The sequence below is a fragment of the Salvelinus sp. IW2-2015 genome, linkage group LG26 (genome assembly GCF_002910315.2).
Source record: "Salvelinus sp. IW2-2015 linkage group LG26, ASM291031v2, whole genome shotgun sequence".
Classification (NCBI taxonomy): domain Eukaryota; kingdom Metazoa; phylum Chordata; class Actinopteri; order Salmoniformes; family Salmonidae; genus Salvelinus; species Salvelinus sp. IW2-2015.
In genome coordinates, this window is record NC_036866.1 from 38,295,487 (window position 1) to 38,309,822 (window position 14,336).

Sequence of the window (14,336 nt, forward strand, 5' to 3'; positions counted from 1 at the left end):
ATCCGGGAACTAGACAAAACCTCCAGGGGACCATGACACGACATCCTGACGAGTTTAGGCAACCATTTTGTGACGTCATGGGGACGTGCTAACGACTCATTATTGTTTGCAGGGATGTTCTTGCTCCAGTGTTCCTGACATGTTATTCTCCTGTATTATACCTGGAATTCCCCATCAGAAACTGTATGAATGGCCATTGTGCTCCTGTGACACATGGCTTCTGCTCCTTCTCACACACATGTACCTAGAACGGAAAGGAATTTCTGTCGGTTGATAAACGCCGAGAACCATGAGAGAGGCCTATTTTGTGAGGGGATTTTTGAGGTCTTTATTTAGAATAAGGTTAGTGATGGGATTTCTGCCAATCCCAGCAATAAACAATTTGCTATAGACCATTTGATGTCTAGTGTAGTGTCTATGTTTGAGAGGCTAATCAACGTAAAGGAAGGAAATCTTGGTTCTAGCCATTCACAGCCTTTTGTGTGTTAGAGCTGACAATTGACATGTCTTCTGTCCCAGCCGACTTTGACTTCCCTGCTGTGCCTCTGTAATGATTTGGGCTCACCATGAGAGTTATGTTTCAAAAGCTCTTTTATGTTTTGATTTTGTGTTTTAAGTACTTTGTCTGTGTGGTTGTGTGATGTGAACGCTGCTGCTAAGCAACACACAAAGCGATTGTGTGTGTGTGTGTGTGTGTGTGTGTGTGTGTGTGTGTGTGTGCAAGTTAAATTTGTCAGTATAGTATGGGGGCAGAGGAGCCCTTCCTGCCTTGTCATCTCTCACTTCACCATCTGGTTTGTGTAGAGTTTGACTGAGGCGTTAATCATTGGGCCCTGAGGCTCGCTGCAGTCTGACAACAGCTGGAGACATGGACCTTGTTGATGTCCCACCAATCCCGAGCAACAGCCAGCCAAGCTCCGGCACCCTCTTTCTCTGAGGACAGATGTGTGTTAGGTCGAGACTCTACACTCCCAGCTTACCTAACAAAACAGCTGGAAGGGTTACACATGTGTGTCATGACTCCCAAGCCCAGAAACTTCACACAGATCCCGACAAACACAGGTTTAAGTGTTCCCCAACGCATCAGAGATATACAGATTTCATTTGGTAGTGGACTCCTATAAATGCATCTCTTGTTATAGGCCCATAAGTGCGGTCTGTGCTGTCTGTATTAGGCTCTGTGTTTATTATAATGTTGGCCTGTTTTCCCAGCAGCTTAACTCATGTCCTGCAGTGCGGCTCCTTTTCACCAAGAAATCACACTGATAAGGCCCAACCTTACTCCTTCATTGTCATCGTCTCTCGGGCGCTCTCCCCAACTAATAAGCTATCTATTTAGAGCAAGCAGAGAACAATATAGCTATATGGTTACTTGCAAGGCAACCTCTAAGGATGGAAGCCAGTGCTTAAGCTAATGAATGTGCAGATCTGCGTTTTAGCAACAGCATCACGTATTTTTATTTAAAGGTTAATTTGTTATGTGAACACACAATGAGTGATTGAACCTTCCTCCGTCCACCGACTCATATGTGATGTGGGTGACATTTAAGTTTTATTGGGTCCTTCCTCTCGATGCCAAGAGCAGTAGCATTTCTGGTATATTTCTGACATGGTGGCTTTCATCTCCTTCTCAGTTAAGTGCAGAGAAGTCTGTCATAGCTTATTATGGACTCTGGGTTTGGCTTGTAGTCCTGGAGCAGGGTTTGTGGAATATTCAAACCAACATCTGAAATGTAAAACTTAGCCTGCTGATATGTTTTCAGCCAAGACCGGCTGTCATTTATTTATTTGCATTTTTTATTTAACCTTTATTTAACTAGGCAAGTCAGTTAAGGACAAATTATTATTTACAATGAAGGCCTACCCTGGCCAAACCCTAACCCGTACGACGCTGGGCCAATTGTGCGCCGCCCTATGGGACTCCCAATGAAGGCTGGTTGTGATACAGCCTGGAATCTAACCAGGGTCTGTAGTGACGCCTCCAGCACTGAGATGCAGTACCTTAGGCCGCTGCGCCACTCGGGAGCCCAAAATAACCATAATGAACCGTGAACAACTTCAATTAAACTAAACATCTCATGTTCAGTGGAATAGTGCTTCTATGAAATTCCAGATTTACTGACTCTTTGCAGGTAAAATCTGGATTTTGTGGTCTATGTCTAGAGCTGTATCTATAGTCTTAAAGTGTGTCCTATGTGTACTTGTCATATGCTCCTATTTTAGTCATTTGGGCCGGCTGGATATAGAAATGAGACTGGGTGGCGCTCTAGTTCCTTGGCGGTTTGACTTAAGTCAATTTACTCAGCACCAACCCCATTATTCTTCCTTTGTTAAAGGCCCATATGTCTCCTTTAACTCTGTCACATACTGAAATGCTTGTATATGCTGCTTTTACTCTGTTAATGAATAACAAAAGGGGTATGTCTAGACTCGTGTTTAGACTCTTGTTCAAGAACATCCAGTTGTATAATTATCTCACATTCACACTTATGACTGGGGACTAGACATGGCTACCTTTTTTAATAAAAGATAGCCTAGTTATTAGAAAGGATCATTCGGAGACATCCTCATTTCATTTGCCTATGGTACGTTTTAAAGCAGAATCATTTCTGTTCAGTTATGCCGGGTCAATGTATCTGGATGGAGAAACAAAAGTGGAGCAAAAGCTTTTGTTAGTCAGGAGGATATGGTCTTCTAACAAACTCGGATCATTCCCTAAGCTGTGAGCTCTCTAAAGCTTATCTAATGCAATGCAAGCCACTCTTGTGTGCAAGGGACGTGTTACCAGCAGCCATTTGCTGCACTTATATTGATCTGCCCCTGGGCTCCAGGCTGCAGGAATGGAGATTCCTTAAACTACAGGCCATGCTCTAATGACTTACTCTCTCTGATTCCTCTCCACGCCGCTCCACTTCTCCTGTCGGTTCTCAAATTGAAAGGTTCTCCGTAGAGAGCTGGGCCTGCTTGGAGATGTGAGGAGCAGACATGTCAGCAGCCGTGGGGTTAGTGGCGTTAGTGTGTGTGAATGGGCCTGTGACCGAGGCTCTGATCCCAGGAACGGGAGTACATACAGGGGTATGGCTTAAGGCTGGGAGGAGGTGAGAGGGCTGTCCCTGATAGGCAGTTTAACATCATACCGGGTCAGGGGCTTTTATACAAACTTTTTGGGGAGGAGGAGTGATAGACTGGGAGATGGGAGGAGGAGTGATAGACTGGGAGATGGGAGGAGGAAGGGGAGCTCTGAGGTGGAACTGATATGAATTCACTCTTTGTTTCCGAACAGCCTGTTGTGCTCTGGCCAATCGCATATGTGTGTGTGTTTTAGGAAGAGGTTTGAGCCAGCYTGCCYTATSTTTTCCTCSAMGAGAAGATTCCTGAAGTGCTCAGGGMTTTTTTTCTCCGACTTTACAGGATGGGAGAGCGTGAGAATATAGGGAGGGCTAGTAAGGAGGAGGAGGGTTCATTCTGAGAGGAGGAGACAAAGAGGGGGAGAGCATAAATAATATGAGTTTGGCCAGGTAGTAAGAAGAGGGATCTGTGTAGCTGTCCTCTAGCCAGTGGAGTGTTGATTGGATTAGGTGTGCATGCAAATATCCAGTGGTCAGAGTGTGAGTGGTTAGTAGACAAAACTGTGTGGTAGTCAGATATGCACTTCTGCAATTCTCTTGGACATCAGCTGTACTTCTCTACTTTACATAGTAAGTATTTTGCTAAATTCTACTACCCATTACTTTGAATGATTATAAAGTCCTAATTGAATGCGCAAACTGGTCGGAACCATCAGACTGTGAATTCACAGATGCAAACACTGTTCTTATAGGATCCTTTTGTTATGTGTGACAGTTATCTGACTGCAGACAGACAGTCACTCAGTTGTGTATGTTCATTGACAGTTAGGATTTGAAATATTGTCAGCCATGCATGATGCCAGTCCACGCCATGCTCATTGTAGTTGATGATGCTTGACTACACCGATTATTTGCTCGCATGAGGGAGCTGTGCCAACAATGCCAAGAAGGAGGCATGTATTGACCATTTGAGGGCAGACGGTTTAAAAGCTCTGTTTTTACTTAATACTATAAATATGAGCGAGATCAATTCTGCACAGGATGAAAACCATTTAATTTCAGGTTTTTGCCTCTCAATTAATTTAGTGCAACAAACTCTATTAGGAGGCTATTTACTCATAGTAGTCGTTTGACCTTTACATAATAGGGTTTGAGGCAGTGAAAAGAAGCGTTCCTCGGGGACGTTATCAGGCATTGATTCATTAGAGGCTACATGACTGGAATCTGGATCTCCATTGTTGTGCTATTTGTGTGCCAGGTGTGATAACAGTCACCTCCCAGATCTGTTACTGGCTCCATTCAACAGTTTGAAAGGACTGGGAGGGGTGCTGGATCTTCCTCTCCTACACTCTCAGATCAGTCACCCCCAGCTTGCATTCCTCTGCTCTGTGTCCACCTGATAACTGTCTGTGTGTGTGGATCCCCTATCCGTCTGTCCCTCTGTCTGTTAGAAAGGCTAACCAGCACTGCCCCCACCACCCCTGAAAGGAGAGTTGATTGGGTTTATAGTTCCACACCTGTGTGGCAGTGGACTGTGGCCTGGGGTGCAGGGATGGAGTGATGCGTGCAGGGGGGGGCAGGGTCAAAAGTGGAATGGACAATTGAGTCTTGATCTGCAACAAAATGTAATACTTTATATAGGCTACATGCATGAATAAATAAAGTTTCAAAACAATGAATAACAAAAATGAATTGCCTATAACTTTAAATTAAAGTCTGTTTTATATTCAACTTACTTCTAAGATGTATTCTGAGTCATTGGCCTAATTATGTAGCTGGAGTGTGACACGGCCAAATGTATTATTAGACTCTCCAGAAATAAGACAAGGACGCCTTTCCTCCTCAGCCCAGACAGAGTTCTTTCAGTCAACTGGTCGACAGCCAGCACTGTAATGTTCACTAAATTCATGTGCCAATGTCTCGCGAGAAGATGGTAATACCAGACTGAGACTGTCACTCGCACTTCGAGTTGTTCTGTTGGTCACCAGATTGGCCAAAGCCGGGGGTCATGTGTGACAGATGTGGGGGGGGGAGATTATGGGTCTGGAGGGCAGTGGGGTCATGCAAGCCACTCTCATGTGATGGGAGTCTGAGGCTCCAAAGAGAAGGCCTCTCAAGTGCGAGATCCTCCCCCAGCCCAGTCCCCACCCTGCTCAACCTCAACTGGAATCCATCTGGAATTCACTGTCTGGAAGACTGGAGGCTAAAGCCACGCAGGCGGCCTGCTGTTGTTGGACACAGCTCTGTTCCTCTGTCTCCTGCCAGCAGTGCCTGAACAGGAACATAGAGGGGGAGAACTAGTGTGCTGTATCCCTGCAGCCATTCAGAGGGAGCCAGAACACCACAAGAGTCTCCTTGAGGTTTCTTCATCCACTGCCGAAGCAGCACTTGTGGTTGTAATGTCATGTCACAGCAATTCTCCTCCTCCTGTCTCAGACTCACAGACACAGACTCTTCAGTTGCTGTTTTTTTTTGTACTGTTTTATATGAAACACCGCACTAATAAAAGCCCAATTGAATGGGCCTGGTACCTCACTATATCAAGTTACTCAGAGTGGCACAATGTATACAAAGCCTGTTTTGTATTGTAATAATACCCCTCAGAGCCATTAAGACTGATTTGGGGGGCCTGGGCCTGAATATGCCTGGGCCTGAATGGGCCTGGTAATGGGGCAAAGGGAGTGCAGGGCTGACAAGACAAAAGCACCTCTTCCCCCTCCTCCTCTCTCTTCCCCCCTCAGCCCCATCTCTCACTCTACAGTAGCTGGCTCTGGCTGCCCCTGTGCCTAGGCCCTGTGTGTGTAATCACTCCAGAAGACTCTAAGGGCTGATGCTCTGATTAAGTACGGCTGGGGTTATAGCCAGACGATCGATGGGCTTGACTGGAATATATTGTGGTGCCAGAGGTGTCATTAAACTTGTGTGGAATGGTTGTTGTGTGGGTTGATTGTGTGTGTCTCGGCTACCTCGCTCTGCTCCATCCAGGCAGGAGTTGACCCCCGAGAGCTCTGCTCCGTGCCATGTTGATGTTATTTGTGAGGAGTGCCAGGTTTAAACCAAACACGTGGGTTTTATTCTACACATAATTCGGGGTTTGCTAAACGTGCTGATAAATCCTCTGCACAGTAGTCTGACTAGTCTCTCCTTCCTCACATCCCTCCCCACCTCATCCCTGACTCATCCCTAACTCCCCACCAATGCTTAGGTCAATACCTCTGCAGCCATTCCATTTTCAGCACTGGCTGGTCTCCTGATGGGTCCATTTCAGGGTGTTTGAGGCGGGTAGGAATGAGATTTGACGGGTGTGAAAGTCCCCTCTCTCCTCCATAGGAGTGACCCAGGCCCCCTGCTGGTTACTGGCTGCTAAAGCATCTGCTTTGTCCCGTTTCTACGCTCACGTTGCTCACTGACACTGATGATGCGATCGTTAATGGTATCCAATGCTGGGTTGAATGACCTGCTATTCGATTTAAAGACATGTTATTCTAACATTTATGTAACATTTGAATTACCTAGATTTCCCACTCTACTAACAGCCTAATGCGGTGGTTTTTCTGTTTCTTCACCACCTCTCATTGTTGTTGAACCAAATAATCACTGCTAAAACTTTCCTGAAGGACACAGACTCAATTCCTTCCATGCACCTGAACAGTATTTATTTACTGTGCTGGGTTTCTCGTGACTAACTGAGTCTGTTATTGAAAATGACATATCCATTTGATTTGCTAGGGATGAACAGATGGACCACACTGGCGGAGGAATATCACACCAAATATGAATATAGCACCTTGTTGTTTTTGCGTCTGCGGCTGTCCTCCGTGTTCTCACACATCTCTTGCTCAGATGGCACCTTGGCAGTAGGATGAGTCTTTTCTATTAGGAGGCTGGAACATGGCAAGACTCCCTTTTCTGTCTGACTCTGAATCAGTCTGGTACCTAGGTTGAGGAAATCGGATCCTGTATCAGCTGGGGTTTCTCCCAATCCATTTTTCCTGCGTGACCGACTTGAGGAACACTCGATCCATGCTCTTTGGAATGGTCTTTCATTGTTCCTATATGTGATATTGCATCAACTCAGTGGATGAGTTCAGTTGAGGGTTAGAGTACGCCGCTGTTGCTCCCTCTGCTTTTCCTCTTCAATTTCCTTCAGATAAAAATCGAGCTTTGCTCTCATGAGAAAATAATATATATGACTAAAGAGGGGTATTTGTGTAGAAAGGACAGTGTGCAGGGAAGCAAGGCGTGAAATGGAGAATGGCACTTCTTGTCATCGTTGGGGGGGTAGAGGTCCGTCAGTAGAGATTGACATGTCAGGCACAGGAGGATTGTGAGAGGAAACGATCTGGGAGATTGAGGGTGTACACTCTGGTGTTCTGTTACGCATGGGATGGAGTTGGGTCGAGCTCTGTCTGCGCGCGTGTGTTCTTGTGTGTGTGTGTGTGTGTGTGTGTGTGTGTGTGTGTGTGTGTGTGTGTGTGTGTGTGTGTGTGGTGTGTGTGTGTGTGTGATGTGTGTGTGTGTGGTGAGTGTGGTGTGAGAGAGATGGGGCAGACGTTTGAGGAACTGTGACACCAGATTCAGTAAATTATGTAGGCCTAGATCCGTTTAGGCGTTCACTTGCATCTTTGAAGCAGGATCATCAGATCAGGGTGTACTTTCCTTCTGTCTACTGGAGCGGAACTAAAGCTAAAGCCACACCTCGCTCATATTTTGTTAGAAGACTAGGAAATATTATTTTGCTCTTGGGACCATTGACCCTCATCTAGACAACGTCTCATTATGCTCACTATGCCTTTTACTCCAATTTGAATTTGATGACGTTGCTGCCTGGAGTCCGGGCCGTTATCAATCGGCGTAATGTAATCTTGCCTAAAAGACCCCTGTGTATCGTAATGTCCCCTTTCTGAGCTTAGCAGAAAATGACACAGAATTAGTATCACCTTCGGTCTGAGTTGATCTGCCAATGTTACTGTTCGTTGTGTGTGAGGTCTTGGTCCTCTCAAAGGAGGAAGTGGTAGAAACGGGCTCATTAGCAGCGATTCAGGTGAACAATGGGTGGAAATGAGAGCGAGGTGCTCCGTGTTAGGAGCGTCTTGACTTGGCATGGTGTAATCAGCCCTGGATCGGATAGTTTAATGACAGAGCAGAGAGAAGTGGAGGGCCGGCTCCCAGACACCACCTGCTGCTGCTGCCTTGCAGGCAGGAAAGAGAGAAAGCTCCTCCGGAATGTCTCTCTCTTTCTTTCCCTTTGTCAACCACCACTTTTGTCATGCCCTCCCTCCTTCCCTCCCCCCGCCTTAAGAAAACAGAGAGGGAATGATAGTGCCAAATCGGTGCATTTGCCACGTTGCCACATCGGGCTGACTCATCTCTCTGTTGTTCAAGCTGCCCTGAAGCTGAGCAGTCAAGTTGGTGTATCAATCCCTTTGTGTCTGGTTGTGGCTTTCTAACAGTCCCTGTCTCTGCGTGTTGGAGTCCTGCTCTTTGTCTTGTGAGAAAGCCTCTCCGCGGCAGCAACAATCAAGCAATTTCAGTGCCTGAGGCGTCTGATAACCAGGTGCGTTAGCCTGAGAGTGACCTATCCGGTCTCTCAGACTTCATGCTTTCCAAAGTGAGTCCATCAGTTTTTCTGTTTTTGTCAACGCCTGTTTCTCTCTCCTCTGTTCTATTCTCTCAGATCCAGAATGCTGAAACCAGAATGGATCCTCCAGGTCATCTGAGACGGTGTCAGTGTGTCCTCCCTGCTCTCCCTCCACGGTGGTCCTCTCGTCCTCGAGACTCGTTCCACGGGGAACCGTCTGCCTCCTCCTCTCCTGGCAGCAGCCCCCCTGTAACGGTGTAGCGGTGGAAAAGCGACCCTGTAAATATGCCTGGATGGAGGTCTCAGTGCCGTCTCGTCCTGCTGAACTCCCTGACCTGCGGCCTGGAGATCTGCGTGGCAGCTGGGATCACATACGTGCCTCCCCTGCTTCTGGAGGCTGGGGTAGAGGAGCAATACATGACCATGGTGCTAGGTAAGCCAGCTCTGGCTTACCCTGACGGGGGGGGGGGGGTACATTCATTACACATGAAAGAGTCTTCATCTAGAGGGGTCCTCCTGAAGGGTGTGGAGGGACAGGGCTGTGCCCCACCAGCCCGTTGGATACTGTATCTAAAGCAACCTGCTGTCTCTTTGGGTGCCGGCCTGATAGTACAGTACCTCATTTACAAAAAAACATACACACTGTCCCCCTGATGGAACAGACTAATTTTAGATCCCCATAGTTGAGTTTCTAATCTGGTTCTGGACTGTGGCTTTGGATTTGTTTTACATTAACAACAGCAGAACAAATCTAAAGATGTGGAGCAGAGGCCTACTCTTCCTGATAGACACAAAGATGGGTTACTGTTGTTGTTATTAGACCTCATTGCTTGCAAATCAGTGACATGCTGTTGTGTTTGACCTAACCTTAATGCTACATTAGAAGTTCAGGTTTTTTTAAAAGACACCGTGTATATATAGCCACCGCACGGCAGTGGATTTTTTGTGTAGGCGATGTGAATAGCTGCATTATCCTATCGCGCGCAAATGGCTATCACATGGTTTGCTGTGAAGGCATTTCTTCTCTCTCTCTCAGATTACGTTGTGACCAAACGGATRGAGATTGCCACTCCGAAACGTGCATGTGGCAATTACAGCTCCAATAGACAGATACAGTAATATTATGTGTGTTAACGTACACTCCTCTATCCCTCTCTTTAAACAGCTGCATGCGAATGGGAGAAAAATAGCATTTGTGTCATCCCCCACAGCCCGTAAACCTCATCTGGAAATGGCACAAAATAAATGCTTTGCTCCCCCCCCCCCTTAGTTTTGTCTAATGGAACGGCAGAGTGTTTAGTAATGGAGATGGATATTGTGTCCTGGGGTCTTAAGGCTAATTTCCCCAGGAGTAGTGTCAGATTCTCAGATGCAGGCCATCTACTTGATCTAATGGCCACTTCTGGATTAATACTGCCAGTTGCCACTCTTTAATTGTTTAATCGACTCTTCTCTGTCTGTCAGGAGGAAGCACGCTTTCTGGATAGGGGCCCAGGGGCATGTCTTATGTTAGAAATTCACACTGTAGAGTTTGTACTGTATATGACTTGGAAAGCACATGGTGTTGTGTGTATACTGCATATGAGTTAGAGATAGGCTTGGGCGGTATACTGTATATAACGTAGAACTGGGTATTTGGAAATAGCCACGGGATGGTTTTTCAATACCGTTTATGATAGGGCTGGGCGATATGGTCACATATCATATCACGGTATGAAAAATGACGGTATTTTATGTTTTTTAATAATAAAAGTTATACATTTGCTTTCTAAGTAGTGCGTGACCCTAGGGTGGCAACACATACATCATAAGCGATTTTAATGGGTCTTTCTCCATTCTGATTGGAGCAAAGTGAAAACAGCATCGCTGTCATCAACATTGTTGCATGTGCTGCCTTAACCATGCAGACTGAACGCAAGTGTCTCGTAGTCGAGGAACAACAAATGCGCTCCTTGAGTGACAGGGGGCGGGAATAGGTACAGTGCATTCGGAAAGTATTCAGACGCTTTGATTTCATCCACATTTTGTTACGTTTCAGCCTTATTCTAAAATTTATTAAATCGTTTTTTCCCCCGTATGTCGTTGGTCACTACTTTACAGGAGAGCCTTGAACTTAAATGTTTTTTTTCATCAAAATGCGTTTTTTGGCAGAAATGCCTTCTGGAACATGTGAACTTTCATGTGCCTTAATAACAAACGTGTATGCCATCTGTAAATACGAATACAATTGTTAAATTACGAACCTAGTTGGTTTAGCCACAGAAAAAGTCAGAAACCTTCCCGCTAGCCATGATTGCCTGAGATAATGAGTGGGCTGGACATGCTGAGAGATGAGTTCGGATTGGTCTGGCATATAGCACGCTTCTGTCTATTTGAGCTGGTCAGTATGTATTGGTAATCCTGTCTAACGCGTCTTTAAAAATATATATATTGCGTTGTAGATCTGCTTAAGTGTTGCTCTCCACTTTCTGGAGGACCGAGTTTTGAAATCAGCTAACGTTAGCTGGCTGGCTTGCTTGCTAATGTTACGTGTATGATCTTCTTTTTCGTATTTCAGAGCCATTTGCATTGCTAGTTATAGCCTAATGTTAACTAGCTATTCATGCAGGGTAGTAACGTCATGAGTTGGGATTATGATTCATTGTTTAGCTAGCTAGCTAGCTACATGTCTTAACAAAAGACTCCACTATGCAATTATCCATTTCAATAGAATGTCACTGCAACTGTTGATAGACATAACTGGTAAATTCGCTCTGGCTGTCTACTTCGATTTCAGAGCGCTTTCGTCTGAGTGCAGAATTTGTGACGAATTTACGAACGCTCAACACCCTTTGAATATGGCTGGTGTCAGTAAACGTTGGCAAAAAAAGCACAAATTGTTGCCAGCAGCACAGTTGCAGTCACCAACGCTCTGGATAACATAAAAACAGCCAAACCAGCTCTGCTAGGGCAAGGAAAATGGTCAGTGAGCTGTTCTCTCATTTGTGTCTGGAAGTAGCTAGCAAATTAGCCAGTTAGCTTGGGTGCTTGACTGCTGTTGTTAGGGCAGAACACTCAGCTCAACCCTTAAATATATGGGTGGGGCTAAAGCTTAAGAGGGTGTGAACGATGCTGAATGGGTGTAGACAAAGAAGAGCTCTCAAGTAGGTACCAAAATATTCAAAGGCCATTTGAGGTTTCAAGTTTAACTTTCAAAGCAGAATTACTTTCCCATTGTTCCTCAAATGCAGTGTATGCTATACCATTTTGTAGCTTTATGTCCCTGCTTTTATCCAATGTTAAAAAAAATATATAATTTTGGTACATAAGACTGAATCAAGGCAGTCAGTTACATTTACATAAGTATTCAGACCCTTTACGTGGTACTTTGAAGCACCTTTTGCAGCGATTACAGCCTTGAATCTTCTTGGGTATGACGCTACAAGCTTTGCACACCTGTATTTGGGGAGTTTCTCCCATTCTTCTCTGCAGATCCTCTCAAGCTCTGTCAGGTTGGATGGGTAGTGTTGCTGACAGCTATTTTCAGGTCTCTCCAGAGATGTTCGATCGGGTTCAAGTCCGGGCTCTGGCTGGGCCACTCAAGGACATTCAGAGACTTGTCCCGAAGCCACTCCTGTGTTGTATTGGCTGTGTGCTTAGGGTCGTTGTCCTGTTGGAAGGTGAACCTTCACCCCAGTCTGAGGTTCTGAGCTCTCTGGAGCAGGTTTCATCAAGGATCTCTCTGTACTTTGCTCCATTCATATTTCCCTCGATTCTGACTCGTCTCCCAGTCCCTGCCGCTGAAAAACATCCCCACAGCATGATGCTTCCATCACCATGCTTCACCGTAGGGATGGTGCCAGGTTTCCGCCAGACGTGACGCTTAGTATTCAGGCCAAAGAGTTGATTCTTGGTTTCATCAGACCAGAGAATCTTGTTTCTCATGGTCTGAGAGTCCTTTAGGTGCCTTTTGGCAAACTCCAAGTGGGCTGTCATGCGCCTTTTACGGAGGAGTGGCATCCGTCTGGCCACTCTACCATAAAGGCCTGATTGGAGGGGTGCTGCAGAGATGGTTGTTCTTCTGGAAGGTTCTCCCATCTCCACAGAGGAACTCTGGAGCTCTGTCAGAGTGAACATCGAGTTCTTGGTCACCTCCCTGACCAAGGCCCTTCTCCCCCGATTGCTCATTTTGACCGAGCGGCCAGCTCTAGGAAGAGTCTTGGTGGTTCCAAACTTCTTCCATTTAAAAAATTATGGATGCCACTGTGTTCTTGGGGACCTTCAATGCTGCAGACATTTTTTTGTACTCTTCCCCAGATCTGTGCCTCGACGCAATCCTGTCTCGGAGCTTTACGGACAATTCCTTCCACCCCATGGCTTGGTTTTTGCTCTGACATGCACTGTCAACTATGGGACCTTATATAGACAGGTGTGTGCCTTTCCAAATCATGTCCAATCAATTGAATTTACCACAGGTGGACTCCAATCAAGTTGTAGAAACATCTCAAAGATGATCAATGGAAACAGGATGCACCTGAGCTCAATTTCGAGTCTCATAGCAAAGGGTCTGAATACTTATGTAAATAAGGTATTTCTGGTATTTTTTCTATACATGTGGGAAAAAATGATAAAAACCTGTTTTTGCATTGTCATAATGGGATATTGTGTTTAGATTGATGAGGGAAAAATATATATTTGATCCATTTTAGAATAAGGCTGTAACGTAACAAAATGTGGAAAAGGGATACTTTCCGAATGCACTTTAGGTGTAAAAAGCAGCATGGAGCGAGGAAGAGCAGAGAGAGATGACTCAAGTAGCGAAGTAAACTATAAAAATGGACGTTACACACAGTGTATCACATTTAACAAACCAAACATTCAAATACTGTTTTAGAAGGTAAAGTAAAAACGCAAACTGGTCCGTGCATCAATACCGTTATATTGTAAAACACCGTATATCGCCCAACTCTACATTTTAATATTTGTGTCTACTTTTTAAGTAAATACCTGCAGTCAACTTGTGCAATACGTTAGGAGATTAAGCAGATTGCATTCTTCATTTCACCTGTCACATTATTTTACATTGTGTTTGTTTATAAATAGCACAATGGGAGAAAGTAGCCAGAAGTTGTATTTACAGGGTTTGTATTTTATATTGAATGTAAACAATGTTTTTTTGCTTCAATAGAGTGATCAGGGACGTGTTAGTATAGTTTTCCTTCACAGAAAATAAATTAGTGTGACACATCAAATACCTAGGTGTCTGGTTAGACTGTAAACTCTCCTTCCAGATTCATAAAACATCTCCAATCCCAAGTTAAATCGAGAATTGGCATCCTATTTCGCAACAAAGTCTCCTTCACCCATGCTGCCAAACATACCCTCGTAAAACTGACCATCTTACCGATCCTCGACTTCGGCGATGTCATTTACAAAATAGCCTCCAACACCCTACTCAACCAATTGGATGCAGTCTATCACAGTGCCATCCGTTTTGTCACCAAAGCCCCATATACTACCCACCACTGCGACCTGTACGCTCTCGTTGGCTGGCCCTCGCTTCATACTCGTCGCCAAACCCACTGGCTCCATGTCATCTACAAGACCCTGCTAGGTAAAGTCCCGCCTTATCTCTGCTCGCTGGTCACCATAGCAGCACCCACCCGTAGCACGCGTTCCAGCAGGTATATCTCACTTGTCACCCCCAA

The 14,336-nt window shown here is 45.3% G+C and overlaps 1 protein-coding gene across 3 annotated transcripts in view; it reads left to right on the forward strand.

Annotated features, from left to right (window-relative positions):
- LOC111952313 (solute carrier family 45 member 3) overlaps window positions 1-14,336 on the forward strand; it is a 51,804-nt gene that overhangs the window by 17,399 nt on the left and 20,069 nt on the right. The window contains exons 1-2 of one of the 3 annotated variants that reach the window (XM_023970883.2): window positions 3,317-3,698; window positions 8,746-9,082. In XM_023970883.2, the coding sequence (XP_023826651.1) occupies window positions 8,935-9,082 (148 nt within the window). In that variant the 5' untranslated portion in view covers window positions 3,317-3,698; window positions 8,746-8,934. Of the gene's footprint in view, window positions 1-3,316; window positions 3,699-8,248; window positions 8,626-8,745; window positions 9,083-14,336 lie in introns of those variants that run through there. The other 2 variants (XM_023970884.2, XM_023970882.2) reach the window with 2 other exon arrangements.